Source organism: Epargyreus clarus, unplaced genomic scaffold (genome assembly GCF_041222505.1).
Source record: "Epargyreus clarus isolate Ecla_fem2 unplaced genomic scaffold, WU_Ecla_fem_2.2 ptg000009l, whole genome shotgun sequence".
Taxonomy (NCBI): Eukaryota; Metazoa; Arthropoda; class Insecta; order Lepidoptera; family Hesperiidae; genus Epargyreus; species Epargyreus clarus.
This window is the reverse complement of record NW_027332217.1, coordinates 4,158,108-4,174,886: the sequence shown is the minus strand read 5'-3', so window position 1 is coordinate 4,174,886 and position 16,779 is coordinate 4,158,108. Positions and strand designations below refer to the sequence as shown.

The 16,779-nt window shown below is 33.4% G+C and overlaps 1 protein-coding gene across 2 annotated transcripts in view; it reads left to right on the top strand.

Annotated features, from left to right (window-relative positions):
* LOC140744796 (Kv channel-interacting protein 4) overlaps positions 1-16,779 on the top strand; it is a 170,003-nt gene that overhangs the window by 136,568 nt on the left and 16,656 nt on the right. For both annotated transcript variants that reach the window (XM_073076461.1, XM_073076460.1), the window contains exon 2: positions 15,454-15,648. In XM_073076461.1, coding sequence (XP_072932562.1) covers positions 15,454-15,648 — 195 coding nt within the window. The remainder of the gene's footprint in view (positions 1-15,453; positions 15,649-16,779) is intronic.

The following is a 16,779-nucleotide window of genomic DNA, read 5'->3' as shown; positions in this document are numbered from 1 at the left end:
TATAATGTTATTTTATTAATAGTTAAATTATTGTGAATCACGTCACTTGTTATAACAAAACAAGTGATGTGAGAGGGTAGTTCTTACGCTGTTTGTCACTCGAGTAGTATTTAAGTCCACGCGCTGGTAGAGCGTGGTTCATTCGCATTTAATCAGTCGTGTAAGCCGTTACTCTGCCCGAATTATAAATAAAAGTGAATATAAGTGGTTTTCATATTAAAGTCGTTTCGTTCAGTTTATTAATAAAGTGCGGTAGTGGGATATCGCCGACATATACGTAGTATAAGTTATATACTTAGTATTGTATGTCATTACGATGTTAAAGTTTTTTAATAGCGAACATGTGTATTAAATTAATTTGTTATACGACAATAAGACAAATTAATTAATTTTAACAATAAAAGATCACATTTTCAGATTAGGTCGGTATACCTATCTAAAAGTTGTAAGTCTTAAAATCTATCAAAAATATACAATACAAACAGTTACATACACGGGTTTTATAGTGTAGCGAAATACGAGTAAAATAAAACTCTGTTGGGTTAACCTATGAAGTTATATTTTACCCATAAAAATTACCGAACTAACTTGAACAAAGAAAAATGAATACATAACACATCAACAAAAGTGTTCAACAAAGGGACGAATCGAAAAAGACTGCGCGGAAATTCAATTTCGCCCAAATCTCACACCGGATAATCGGCTCAGCGACGTGTCGACGTGAAACGATCCCTACATGTTCCAGATTTTGTATTTCCTAGCTCCCAAAAAGTTTCAAGTTGCCTCAAAAGGATTTTGCACTGAGTACGATTAATTCCAACTATCTACGGGAATAGATTTTGTAAACTGGAACCGACATTTCATTTACTTCACATTTCGTGGTAACTTTTACTTTATTCAAAGCATTTGCATACAATATGTTTATATCGAACTTTTATATTTCTTGTTTATAAATATTATTACACATCTCTTATTATGCATTTACATGCTATAAGGCCTGCTATTAAAGACAAAGACTGCATTTAAATTCAACTCCATCCAAATCTCGCACCGGATAATCGGTCCAGAGCAGTGTCGACGTGAGTGAAATCTATACGTGTTTTCATTTGTCGATGTTTTCCAACTTCCAAATGGAACAGCTATTCGACGCGCGAAAATCGAGAGTCGACGGTACTCTATTTTTGTCCTACTACTTTTTGCCTACAACTCTATATGACCTATAAGCATGAATTGTAAAATAGTAAATAAATGTACCGTTTTACTTTTGCCAATGATTATTATAATGATATAAATATCTTCATCTAAGGAATTGTATTTTGTAGTGCGAAGGTGGAATCGAAGAAATGTTTTCCTTTTATTCCATGTTTCTTTCTTTCTCACAAATGACTCAACATAATTGTATTCGGACAAAATATATTTTGTAGCTTTTGTATTGTTTCGTATTGGCAGTATTAAATCAAATAACAGTGTACACAACACAAGAAAACAAACTAATAGAAACAACGTAAGAAAAAAACTGCATCGAAATTCAATTCCGTCCAAATCTCGCTCCGGATAATCGGTCCAGAGCAGTGTCGACGTGAGTGAAATCTATACGTGTTTTGATTTGTCGATGTTTTCCAACTTCCAAATGGAACAGCTATTCGATGCGCGAAAATCGAGAGTCGACGGTACTCTATTTATGTACTTCTTTTAGCCAACAACTTTGTATGGCCTTTAATCTTGGAGTGTATATACTGGTTTCGTTGTAGTTTCCATATTACTCGTACCTATAGGTAATCATCGTAGTATATATTCTAGATATTCATCACTTTTATTTAATTTCATTATATCATGTGTGATATGATGTGTGTATCATGCGATATGTATACTTTAATTTCATGTAAATATTATTAGGTACCTGGTCATTTATTTATTTCATTTATAACAATTTGCTTCATAACAAGTATAACTTTTGTAACATTATCTTTAAAGCTTTAATAATAATTCCTTGTTTTAAATCACAGCTATCTAACCTCCATAAAACACAACAAAGTGCCTTAAAATTTACTATGATTTATTAACTATGATTGAATAACATAAATAAAATTAATTCCACCAATGTACCACACATTCCAACATTAACATATGTCGTGGCTTGTCGTTGGCAGCGCTGTCCACTCGCGGCCAGCCACTTCCGCTCCACGGCCCAGCGAAAAGCAATTTCCTGCCGCGGTCCAACTTCACTTCAATGCCGCAGTGCCCCATTTTATTGCTATTATTTAATATTGAACTGGAAATAAATCAGGAAAAATATATTTGCATCATTTTTCTTATTAATTATCTCACTTTTTTCCCAACTGCATAGGGTATTTTTCCCACGTCGTCGGGTACCTTTTGAAGGTTTTCCCCTTGTAAACAAAAAAGGGTATTTTTTCGAGCGTGTCTCATTCTTTGGCCTACCCTGGCAGTCCAAACAACCTAACGGATTTTAACATAATTATGGGGTATCGCTTAATTCGTCTACATTGTGGGAATGTCATCAGCAATATTTAGTCCGTTGGACTTTTGTTTTTGTAATAATTATCTACACAGTTATCTATAGGGAAAACAGTTCTTTAGCAAGGGGGCATTGACGTCCATGGACATCTCAAATCAACAGCGGATAGGATTCGAATTCTGCCTAAAGTCGGTCATAGATGGCTACCCGTAAGGTCTAAGTTAGAATGCTTCAGGTAAATATCCCTTTATAACACTCTTCAAACCAATACATCGAAGAGCTTAACACTGCTGTTATAAAGCAGAAATAGGTGAAGTAATCATTCCCGTAGAGTCGTACCATCAAACTTACATTGCGATTTATCTTTTTTACTAATATATAGGTGATACAAAAACTTTCCCTTTTAAGTTCACTACTATACTCTCACGAGAGGTCAGGTATCTTTTGAAATATGCTCCCTGCAGTACTCTCGAAACATATTTATTTTAAGAGAAAAAGGTTTATTACCCTCAAAGATATCGTATTCGTCTAGACTGGACAGGCTCGAGACAAGGTCAAAATACAGGTGAAAAATCTGATGTATTGATTTTCCCGCTATGACAATTTTCTTAAAAGAGTCGCACATATAATAATACAATGGTTTAAAAATGATTGAATCCTACGTGGTTCGACTCCGGGGGTATCGCTACCACCGTTATTAATAATCAATCTCTCAATGTTCAATCGACAAACATCGAAATTTAACGTTTGCAAATGGAAATTACAGAACCCCATAAGTTTTCACTTACTACTTCTACTATTGTATTACTCGGTTTTATCTTAAATTCATTAAAAATGTATAACATAATACAGCATTGGCTTACATATTGATATAAGTACGACATGTCATTGAAATTAAAATCATTTTTTTATTTTTATTATTTTTGCTTTTTGTGTCCCTCTACGTGGAATCTAGTCGTAAAGCATATTTGATTGCCCCATTATCACTTAAACAAATTAAACACTTTACGTAACAATCCAAGGAAGAAACCCTCAGCGCAAAAAACTAAGATTCCGCTTAAACTTTAAATTTATTCTCGGAAGAAAGCTCCTAGCATAAGTAAGACATTTAGGTTAGTAATTCGTTAAAAGCAAGGATAGCACCTAGTATTAGAGCGTGAAAAATGGTGGAAAACCTCTACAATGCAAGTTTTACTGCGGATCGTCGCCCAGATATAATTTACGGAGGCAAGACGCCGCAAAAATTTATAGCATCTTGCTACGACATCGAGTTCAGATCTCTATCCTGATAAATAAAACATAAGTCGGTTCGTGAATTCGAAATTAATGTACATATGATTATTTTTTAAGATGCCAAAGTTATATATGTCGAACGCCTTAAACGCTTTTTACACTCACAGCCCCACACTAAGATTCCATGTGTCGTGGGTGTCATGGACACACACATAGACAAATACACTAACACCCAGACCCAGAAACAGAAATCTAAATTCATCATTTAGATATCTCTGACTGGCCGGGGATCGAACCCGGGACCCTTTGCGCGTCAGACCGGTATGGTGGCCGCTCCGCCACGCGGGTCGTCTAATGTCGAACGCCTTAAACGGGGCGCTTACACGGGAACCACTAGATGGATCGATAAAAAATCTGACGGGACTTTTATGCAGACGTAGGTTAATACATAATATTAAAGGTTATTTAATCTTGGTACCTGTTTCGGTAATCATTTTCTTTTTACTTTCATAGTTTTTAAGTCGCTTATAAACATGTACCTCAACATCAACTATATAGCAATAGAATGGACAAGGGGGAGGAAATGCCAATTTCAATCAAAGCGAAATCGTAGTAATGTAAAAGGGGATAAAATTTTCTATGAAAAATTTTATTAAGTCCTCTCTTTAGCTCTCTTTTGCTTAAAAGTTTTTATAACTTTACCAACCTGAAAAATACGTTCCAATTTATTCCACTAAATGCTTTTTAATATTCATTCCTACAAGTCATTAAGGACGCAAAGATTTGTAATTCTGAACAGGAATTGTAATGACCTTTACGAATTGAAATCGATTTATATTAGAACTCAATTCAAGTCAAATTGAGGCTTACAATCGCAAATGACTTTGGAAATAGCTATGAATCACAAAACATCGACGTTCAACATTGTAATAGGATAGCAGTTGGCGCCGGTCGCGGACACCTGACGTTACAGGGTTTGTTAACCTTTCCTTTCTGAACGATGGAATGCTTCTATTGAACATAAATCGATTGAAACCTGATATTATCACGTTATCATTACTTTAATAAGAACGGTAAGAATGACAATTGGACCACCTTTCCGTATAGTAACGTTCCTTGAGGTAGAGCGGTCACTATACCAGTCTAACATGCAATGGGTTTCAGGTTCCATCCTCGGACAAGCAGACTTAAGTGATGAATTTAGATTTCTACTCACGGTCTGAGTGTTTGTTCTTTATCTTTGTCTTATCAATTCTGATATGGGCGCTGAGTACCTACAAAAAACATTACTTAATCTAAGCTCAAAGTCAAACAAGCGGATAAGTCCTTCACTAAAGGAATCTTCATAAAAAATTAAACCTACTTCTACTAAATACGAAAGTACTCTTTAGGCATTTCTTTTTGTATTGACAACTTCAATACATTTATTATATCGTCTAGCTGCCCTGAATTCCTAAATAATTCTTTACTAGTGTTTCATTGACTTAATAAAGTTGAAGAACTTCATAAACCGAAATTGGGTTATTACTAGAACTGAATACCGTTCATGTCGATTTGAAGCCTAACGTCGAAAATGGCAATAAATCACAAAACATCGACATTCGAAATTCTAATAGGGTCGAAGTTGGCACCGATCGCCGCCACCTGACGGTACGGTTTGTTATTTGTAACCGTTTTTTCTGAGTATTCAAATTCGTCCAATAATGAGACGCAATGCGGCAGACGTGCCCAGGACTTTGAAGTCCACTTCACTTTTACCTGTATGTACGTAGTACACTGTAGTACATATACAAACGAATAAATAACGTATATAAGTTTTCATATTTGTACCAAAACATATAAAAACAGTTTAGGCTTAATTTGTCTAGCTTATAGTATTTTTTGTCTTTTCCGACAATCTAACGACATTACTTATGTTGGAAAGTTCTATACCGATAAGGATACATTTTTCGCGCCGAGAGGAATCTATAGTCTGATTCATAATTAGGTGTGTAAGAATATTTTAAGAAGAAAATATTAAAATTAAACTTACGTAAAAATTGAACACCTGTAGTGTGTGTAGTGTGTTGTTGACTGTAATTATTTTTACGTTTATCTCCATCCAATACGTGCAGCTTCTTATTATTTAATTTGTTACATTGTACCTACTCTAAATTTAGGATAACTTCCACTAAAGAGACACAATGACGACACACAATGTACCTATTTCTTAAACAAGTGAGTAAGCAATAAACTGCGGTTGTTGCATTCATCTAGTGGAACGCGGGATTAATGTTTGTACCAAACAATTTATGTAATTCATCCAATACATGCAACTTCTTATTATTTACTTAATTTGTTACATTGTACCTACTCTACATTTAGGATAACTTCCACTAAAGAGACACAATGACGACACACAATGTACCTATTTCTTAAACAAGTGAGTAAGCAATAAACCGCGGTTGTTGCATTCATCTAGTGGAACGCGGGATTAATGTTTGTACCAAACAATTTATGTAATTAATAAAAACCTCTTACGAGTATATCCGTATTAAATTAAATCTCCCGTTTAAGTCGTAAGTTTAAGACATTGATACCGAAGCAGAAATTATTTTCTGTTAAATTTTTACGTGGTTTCAAAAAAGTCATATGGTTGATATTCATATGATACGCCTCGCACGTACATGCGCTCTATTTATGACAATATCTGAAACCGCTCGTGAATAAACAATGAAGATTACTACAAAATCTGTTACCCGCCCAATCCCCCTCACTTGAAGACCTACTAAATCTGTGATGTTCGAAATTACTTCTTATAAAAAATATAATAAAATTGTAATAATGAATAATGTACAATATGTTACATATAAGTCAATATAGATTATTTTATGCTAATTAAAAGCATAAAGTAAAGATTAGAAAGTAATTTTAATATCGCCCTCTTACGCCTGTGGTCCGGAATTCAAACTCCAGACAAGTCAGACTTTTTTTAATCATGTATTTATTAGAAATAAATCATAACTTGCTTTACCAATGATGGAAAACATCATAAAGTCACCTGTGTCAGAAATTTATAAAAGAGTGTGTGAAGTCTACCAATCTGTACTTAGCCACTTGGTGAATTATGGTCATACTTCTTACGTCTATCTGTACCCTTACCATGGGTTTTTTTACGTTTTGACAAATACTCGTATGACTGTTTTGGTATTTGTTTACGTATGGGCAACATACAATTTCTAATCAGCGCCCCAAGCGGATTATATCAGAACTTGGAAATTGTATGGGCCAATACGTATAAAAATACCAAAACAGTCATATTTGTTGAAACGTAAAAACTCATGGTAAGGGTACTGTTCATACTTCAAGAATTAAAACTTTCCCATCAGTGGGACGGAAATGGTAATTGCAAATAGATAACGGTATTGTACGTTATACATTGTGACAACACCGCATGATTTGTATTCATGCGGCGATTGTCGACATGTTCTAGACCTGACAATGTCAGGATTAGCAGTAATCGCCGTGCTAACCTATGGGATTCCTTGCTGATGTGATTGCGGTTTGCCATAGGTGTACATACATAATATATGCTGTGTTATGTTGCCGTGTATCGCTTGTAAGCGACAAAGCTCTTTGTGCTAATGTATTTGATAAACATAATCATGATGCACGATTTGAAATAGTTGTGGTGGTATCGTTAATGTATTCCTGCCTAATATTAATGGTCTTAAGCGCTAATGTAATCTGGTTTAAAAGATGTAGTAAAGAATACACAATGTAAGGGAGACATATATTTCCAAGGTATTATATATGGGCGGCAGAAGCCACTTACCAACAGAACTACATGCCTGCTTGTTGCATCTGTATATAAAAAATAAGTCATAACACTAAAACATTTTTCCAGTTAATTTTCCACACATAGTTACAAAATATATTCAGCCACATACAAATATAGTTCTCACCAAAATGCTAGTCCGCTCTGAAGTTGTTGCGAGCAGGTGTAGTCATACCATTTGTAATGGCGACGCGATTCATTTCTATATTCAGAGCGGACTAGCAGTTTTACGCCGACTATACATTGCTATAAAGTAAAATAGATAGATAATGAAATTAGTATAGATTACATAGATATAGATGATAATCATGTTACAAGATAATTTATATAATCTTTAAATATTCCACATACGCACCGACTAGTTATGTCAGATACCGATTATGCATATCTTATCTGTATTCTACATTGGCACTAATAATTACTTACCTATTACAATGCTGCTTAATTATAACTAAGATTGAACTGTGTGATACCATTTACGAACGCGTCGCATTCGGATTAAGTCGTTAAGCCTTTCTATATATGGCTTTAAAAAATCTTAAAGATCGCCATTAATCTGAGTTTCCCTTCACAAGTTCAATCTAGTTCTCTTACAGTTTCAGTTATAATTCTAATATTAGTAACAATTTCAATAATGTGAGGTACGATCGCAGAATGCAAGTTATCATAAATTCAGCATATGGAACTACATGGCATTCACCCGCTTCGTTACTCATAAATTTAATATACATGCATTTTGATTTCGAAGATATGCAATTTGAAAGTTGTCTGCACGCTACCGCATCCATGATGCAGGGAAGACATCATACGAATATTCTCTCGTAGTAAATTTTCGACCAAATTTCACCTTATTTAATTTTCGAACAAATTCCAAGTTTCCTTTTTAAAATAAATTCATCAAATTATTTTAAGAATTTAAATAATTTATAATTTAAAAATAATACTTTATTTCATCATATTTTTAAGATATTATTATTTTTTTTTAACACTGGCACAAAATTTCAAACTGGCAGTCATAAAAAGGAAATATTGTAAAAATAACGTAAGAAAAACAAATGAAGAATGTATTCTCTTTTTGTATATTATGAAATTGTTGCTATTTTTGAAGCGTAAATGTTCGTGTTTGATTACAAAATCGCAAATTGGTAAGTTTTTTACACAAAATATATAATATTAATATGGGATAAAATATGGGTCAGGGCTAAGGCTATTAAAATAATATAATTTTGCTTAAAATTACGTTTTTATGGGGTAAGGATTTGTTAAGCGGTGCCGGTGGATAGAAATTGCCTAATTTTGGATTCTGGACAGTCTCATGTACATTCATTTAATATTCTAATCAGGGACTAATGCCAGCTGTCCCACCTTATCCAAATGTTTGCATTAGGCAACCCTCGGCGAATATAAATGTATATATAATTCAATGAAATATTACAAATTATATTACATTACAATATTTTTGTAAATCTTAGGCTTATAATGTATTTTATTTTCAGACCGAAAAAAAGATTAAATCTATATATATTTTTCTTTTGCAGTGACTAAATGATACTAATAACGTATAGTAAAACTGGATAGCTCGAGACTTAAATGAACTAATTTTTTTACTCCTAACTCGAGTAAGTCTGTAATATAACTTTTTTTGTGTACATTTGGTGTCAGCTATTTTCTTTCGAAAACTATATTTTCTTCGCAACTCACACATAATAATTCTCACACAACGCTCTCACCTTTATTTTATATTACCAAAGCGAACGAAATTACCTCCAAACGAGCTTGGTGTTTGAAGTTTTGCTAACACTAAACACTGAGGTCGAATGCCTCGTGTGCCAGACTTGTTTCTTTTATGATTCTCTTAAAATAATAGACATTTTAGTATATGAAAAATATACTATGCCATACTTTTCCGTAGTATATAAGTATACTTAGATATATAGTTATAATCTTTTTAGGTTAATGTAGAAAAAAATACAAAAAGTTATAAAACATATAAACTTTGGTTTAGGAAGTATCCTTTCAACAGTATTGAATTGTTTTTAAAAGCTTTTTAATTCATAATATATTTAGGTGAGTTTTTTATTTTCTATTCTGTTCTATAATTTGATGATAAATATTGATCTTGTTCACTGTACACAAATTACAACAAACACGCGAAACCATAATACATTCCCGACCCACATTTAATTGTTAGAGTACCTAAAGCAATTAAATTGTTCATTTCTTTTGGAGACGCAATAAATTAATGGTTATCAAACGTAATTGCCGGGGAAATGAAATTCGTATTGAAGACGAATTTGGGAGTCGGCAATTAGACGGCGACTGCGGACAATTTGTCGTAGCTACGTCGTAGCACCGTAGCGGTTCATTTGCGACGTACGAAGACTTAAATAGGAATATATTACGTACGAATATCAAGATTAAATTGGTTAAGGTACTCGTATGTACCTTCAATTATCATATTTTTATATGAGTTTACTAGGAATATTATATTCATTTATTTTTGTACATTTCGTTAAATAAAAACAATAGGCTAAACATAAACAATAGAATAAACATAAAAAACTAAACAGTACTTTTTAATTTATATGAAAACACAAGGTAATTAAATAACAAAATAAATGAATTTCGAATATTATTAACGTAGTATCAATCAAAAACTCCTTAAGAATATTATATTTTTCACGTAACAGTCTTAGAGAAACATTTTTATTTAACTTCCAAACAAAATTCCCTATTGAGGGAGCAAGTCTTTAAGGTCCCTGAGCACATATAACTCCCAAGGCTCCCAACCATAGAGATAAGACCTTCGTAGACAGTATAGACACTCATTTTGGCGACTCCTATCACTAATACATTTTCTACAAGACCTTTTCTTTTTGCAGAATGAGCAAATAAGCTTGATGTTTGCATAATGTTATTAATTATAACCCATATTAGACTATACGTATCTAATTCTTTATAATTATTACTTAAAAGTTCAGTGTATTTATTTTTATAATTGCTTTTTTATAACGTTGAACATCCGATGACTGTGAAGGCAACTCCATAAAGACAAATTGTCTGCCTTAAATTGCAGACAGACGCGTTGCTCCTAAAGTCTAATGTCCACTATTAATAAATAATGTACCTATATAACCTATACATGTTTCCATTTTATATCTGTATTCTTACCCATTTTAAAAGGACACCCGCTAATAACGGAGAAGTAACATATTAATGATCTAAAAAACCTTGCACTTGCATGAATGGCAAGCACCTTAAAATAATAAATGGCGATTTTTCAATAACAAAACTAAATTATATTTTCTTAAATCTCAATAACCCCTGATAGCTTTACCTCATTGAGTTATATTTAGATGCTTACGCCGCTAAACAATGGCTGGCGTTGAGAGCCCGCGTCATCTCAAGTTCTCTGAGGATAACAGATAGGTTTACGTCTTCTGCAATGCTTCTTATCTTAAAAGCCCAATGAGCATGAAGCGTTTACGACTACAAATCTGTTCGTTTTGTTAAGATTCTGTTTTGAAATGTCTACTTTTACTCTCCAAACACTGGATTCTTAAATCGTTTATATTATGATTGGATAAATTAAGAATTCTTATAAAATTGTTTGTTTGATTTGTAGTACAAAATATTTTTAGTACTGTTAAGAGTAATTTATTTACCTTAATATATGTATTTATATAAATTTCGTGTCACTTTGTTCTTCTACCCTGATCTGCGAAACGGCTCCACTGATTTCATTGACGTTTTTATGATTACTCCTAGTTTTCACTAGAAGATCAGCATTAAAATAGCAAAGTATGAATTAAGAAAAAAATCAGCTCCGCTTAAGCACTATAGTACGGGATAAATTAAAGGCTGGATAGAAAATGGTGTCGAATAACTTTCCCCTTAGTGCATTTACGGAGTTCGTCTCTCTATCTGCATACTTCCCAACTTTTAATTAACGCTAATGAGTGTACGAGAGCGGTGTAATATCTCAAAAGGAACTTTTTCGTTCTATTATTATAACGTCAAAAGCATCCGGCGTTATAAAAAACCATCTAAAATGGTATGGTAAATGAATGAAGATGAACGTACCTCAATTAAATAGGAAAGTACGGAAAACTAGCTAGAATTTACATTACGAATATGTCTTATTTATAATAACAAAGTTCGCTATGTTAAAGATTCTTAATCTTAAATGTTTAATTGCTTTTGACTGATAACAATATCGTCAACAGCGGCGAGAAAATCGGTTGACAAACGAAATGACCAATACCCTTAGTATGAGTTTTTACGTTTTTATAAAAATGACTGTTTTTGTATTTGTTTACGTATTTTCCCATGCATTTCCAATCAGCGCCTACAGCGGACTGTAGACTCATACTAAGGGTACCTACTGTTTTATGTTTACCTTTTAAAAGATAATACAGATTCTAGTTTGACGTTAGATTAATGATTTCTATCTGACCTTAATCAGCCTTTTTCAGGCAACATTAAAGTAAGTCACCTTTTTCCTTTTATTTCTAAGATACGAAGTAAGATTTGATACCAGTATAAAGCAATATTTACTTTATTTTCAGGACCAAAGCTTACCAAAAGATAATATTATAATGGAACGGTAATATCGTTGTTTGCGTGAAACTCATTATCACAAAATATCAAACAAAAATAAAACAAATACGGAGATTACTACAGGCGCTGGTTTCATATTAAATTCATATATGTTAAAAATGCTAAACGTGTAACACAGAGAGGGAAACTGATTACGTAAACATGACTTTTACTAATTCTGTGAATTCCGCAATGTGTTTTGATATTTAACTCGGCAGAACGTAACTTGCTGACAGAGGAATGTCTCGACAGAGGAACTTTAGTGTCATTAGTGTTTCAGTGAAACTTCCGCGTAATTCCGGCTGTAAAGTTGAGCTCGGTACTCCCTGCACGTTCATTAAATTACTGAATTACATGAAGTCGGTCTTAAAGGTTTCTTCGCACATAATAACGCATGCTCCATCGTTTTCTTCGCCCTAGAATATAAAGTAACAATTTTAGGTGAAAACATAATATGCAACTATCCAGTTTTGTAATACTTGCAGGAATATTAGTAGCACGGATATATACGAAAGGAAAAAGTAAGAAGGACCCCTACAGTATAGACGAGAAAAAAAATCATTTCCCGTACCCGCTAGAAAAGTCTTCAAACAGTAGGATCTTATTTATTTTTCGTTGTCTAAACCCACATTACTGCTTTAAACCCTTCTGCCTCCCCCAAACCTAAATGATAAATCAGTCTGCCTGACTGTCTGTTTAACCTATTATCTACAACAATTGGTATATTGCTATATGTCTTCCCACTAATAGGGATGAATTCCCCAAATACAAAAATATGGCTTTATGACCAAAAAGTCAATACAATTCAATAAAAACTTCTCTAAAATCTACACTAATATTATAAAGAGGAAAACTTTGTTTGTTTGTTTAGTTGTAATGAATAGGCTCAAAAACTACTGGACCGATTTTAAAATCTCTTTCACCATTCGAAAGCTACATTATCCACGAGTAACATAGGCTATATTTTATATGAAATATATTTGATAAATAGATTTTGAGGCGGTACAAAGTTTGCCGGGTCAGCTAGTAAAGGAATATATATATATTAAAAATATAACTACAATATGAAAATAATTATCACTGAGTTAAGAGCGTTTAAAATTAATGATGAGTATTTAAATTAATGAACGTGCGAAATGTAAAATAAGCGAGGCCTTTGTTAAACAAATTGGGTCATATTTATTATATATTTGTTAAAGCTGCCTCACTAATCCTGCCTGTTAAAGCTGCCTATCACATTGCAAAGATTTTATTTGTGGTAATCAAACAAAGCTTCCAAGTAACAAACAAAATTCAGGACATTTTAGTTAACATATTAATAACATTATAGTGACGCTGATTTATCACAAAAATATTCATAATTCCCTTGATAAAACTATATAAATCAAAACCTAAATATATAGGTATAAATCGTACCTACATTCAAATGTGATACTGAAATGAATTCACCCTTAACGGAGCAAATTTAATGTATTGTGAAAGATAGAAACGCAAAGTACATTATAATTAGCGTAATCGCTTGTTATTCGACTCCTTTATTCCGAGCCATTCAACCGTGAAGATCAAAGCGCTTTTGAAACAACGGGTAATATTAACTGAGATTTAATTATGAGTAGTCAAATACAATAGTAAAATTTTATTTTATGAAAATAATGAATGGATTAATCTAGGTATGGTAGAAGGCCTGAAAGAAGGTGGATAAACATAAAGCTCTCCTGGGAAGCACTCGACAGGGGCACCATCCTCAGAGGATTCCGGTTACATTCCGATGGAGATCCCGGAGTCCTCGACGTACCGTTGACGAACACAGAGTGTCAGATGCATTTTGAAAGCAATTCTCAAACCCGTTATCAAAAAAGCAGGTAGAGAGTATCAATTCTGTATTGTGCGAGCACTACCACTATGCCAATTTTTATTTATAAAGCAATGTCAAATGTTTTTATGTTTTATTTGAAGGGTATGTCTTAACGTAAACGTAGCAACGCCTGTTCTTTTTCACAACTCGGGACGGACAGGAGCGTAAGGTCAAGAAATGATACATTGCTAAAACCAAACACAATTCCCAGATACAACATAAAAGATATAGGTTCAGTCCACTTGAAGGTAAACACGCGAATAAATTTAGGTTTGTTTTCTTTCTCTACGTATAAAAATCTATTAGCAAAGGAACTATGACACTCATAAATAAAGGTAAAGGCATACGTCTCGAGCATACAGCTAACGAAAGCCCCCATAGTGATTTCATTAATCAGATTGCCTTTTTGAATCGTGAACATTTACTTGGCGTTGTCCCAATTTTTCTTACCTAATATTACTTCTGGCCTATTGTTTTGCGTATCTTCTGTTCGTGTAACATCTCGGTTTGTCAAGGTAAAGATAACTTGTCTCTTTTTCCATTTTTAGGTAAAGTATTGTTATGTGACGTCTTTTGTTAGTTATGAATGAGACGCCTAGTAGAGTAAGTAGACGTTCAAAGTATATAAAATTAGGCAAAATTTGGATATGATGCAGTTTAATAATTACCCGCGACAGTTTTGTTTACCTTTCGATAAAATACAAATGAATACTAATTGTTAATAATTAGTACGTCATAGTAGGAAATGTATGTTTCACGCTAGTCTATATTATAAATTATTGTGAAGGTCTGATTAAACATATAGAAATTCTCACTTTAGAACACTAATAGACTTAGAATAATAAATATAATATAACGGATTGCATTGCCGGTCATGTCTTCGCAATTACCTACAGGCAGTGTAACATTACATGCAAAAGTATAATATGTTAAGATTCCGGGAATCATGCACAAAATTGCAAACGTGACTTGGGTACGTATGACACTCACAGGATTTTCGCAAAGCTGTCGCGCTATATTGCCCACTCAAAGGTCCTTAAACGAAGTCTACCTTTCGCATAGTTACATCTAGAAATTATTACGATGTACTGGAAACTCTTACATACAAACGTTCCAACCTAAATCTTATTTTTTGTGTAAAATTTACTTACGATAATAATGGTAAGGAACTTATATTATTTGTGTTTAAATATAATATACTTTTTACAGGATCAGCGAATACTATTGCGTTGAACCAATGACTCGAGTTTTATGACATTAATCTTTTTTCTTTATAAATTTGCCTTATCTCACAACATCAACCTTATCATTTTACTTAGCTTTTCCCTTTGCGAAAATAAATATAACTTAATAAGTTTTGGAACCAAGAAGATATTATTTCTAAATTATTATGTAAGAGAATGACGCCCATTATAATATTTTAAAACATATGTCGTATCGAAACTAACTTGTCGCTTTTCTCATTTCCAGATTCAGAACTCGAGGAGTTGGGTGAACAGCTACCGCGGTACCGCCCGGATTCCATAGCGGCGTTACGGCGAGCTACCAGGTTCACGGAGCCAGAGCTGAAGCGGCTTTACCGGGGGTTCAAAGCGGAGTGTCCCACCGGCGTGGTGCGGGAAGACACGTTCAAGCTTATATACTCCCAATTCTTCCCTCAAGGAGGTTAGTATGTGTTCGAGAATGGTGAGTGATTAGTTGCAATCAGTAGCTGCAAACAAAACGCATAATACAGCAGCTGATAAAGTATTTCATACTCAGTTTACGTACGCAGTCACTTATAGTATCAAATACCTGTTATCTAGCGCCTTAAAGTTATATGCGGCTATAATGCGATCTTGTATAGGATAGTCATCAACGTAAATACTATCAATGACTCAGTAAGCTTACGTAGTAAACACGTTATACTTCTTTGAAAAATGATCTCAACTTATACGGGTAAATCAAGATTGACACACCACAAATTGATATATATAAAATAATCCAACAAAGGATAGTGACTTTAATATCAAATAGACCAAACTTTTTAATATTAAGCTCACGGGTATGTTGTTTTAAAAAGTATTTGACTGGTGAGATGCAAGTAAACTCACCTCTTTAATTAGAAAATTTCTTGATTACTTTGTTTACGCTAGCCAACAAAGTATTTAGACGAGGAGCTCTCTGTGAAAAATGTAGACATCATGCAACTATCTTACTGGTCTCAAAATTAGCGACAAAGTTAGTTACATTTTTCATCGAAAACAAATTCTTCAAGAGAACCTGCAATAATTTACTAGAAAAGTAATTAATAAAATTTTTACAAATAATCCTGCAAAGCCTTCCAACGGGATGAGTAATTAATTGGTAAGCCTACTGCCGATTTGGTTACCTAAAATTAGTAGAAGGATTAGGTAAAGTTTTCAAACAAAGTTGCTAATTGTTTTAATAACAACTGGGTTTTAGCCATAAAATATACCGAACGATACAGTTTGTGGCAAGTTGTTCTTAAAGACGAGGTATAATAAGGTAAGTTAAGTAATACTTAACTATAAAACACTAAAAAGAGTATTGCAACAATAGTAACTACATATTTATAGTCAGTAGTTTCGGGTTAACGCTCTCGGAACGATTTATAAGATTTCTTTGAAACCCTTTTCGCACCCTCGATCAATCATCTTGACACTCTGTTTTGTATATGACAAAAAACATGTTCGACTTGCACTTTTCAATTTATAGGGTTCATATCTTGAACGAGGCATATAAGATGTGAAATCAATAACTATAAAGTAGCTACTACAATGTCATTTCTATTTT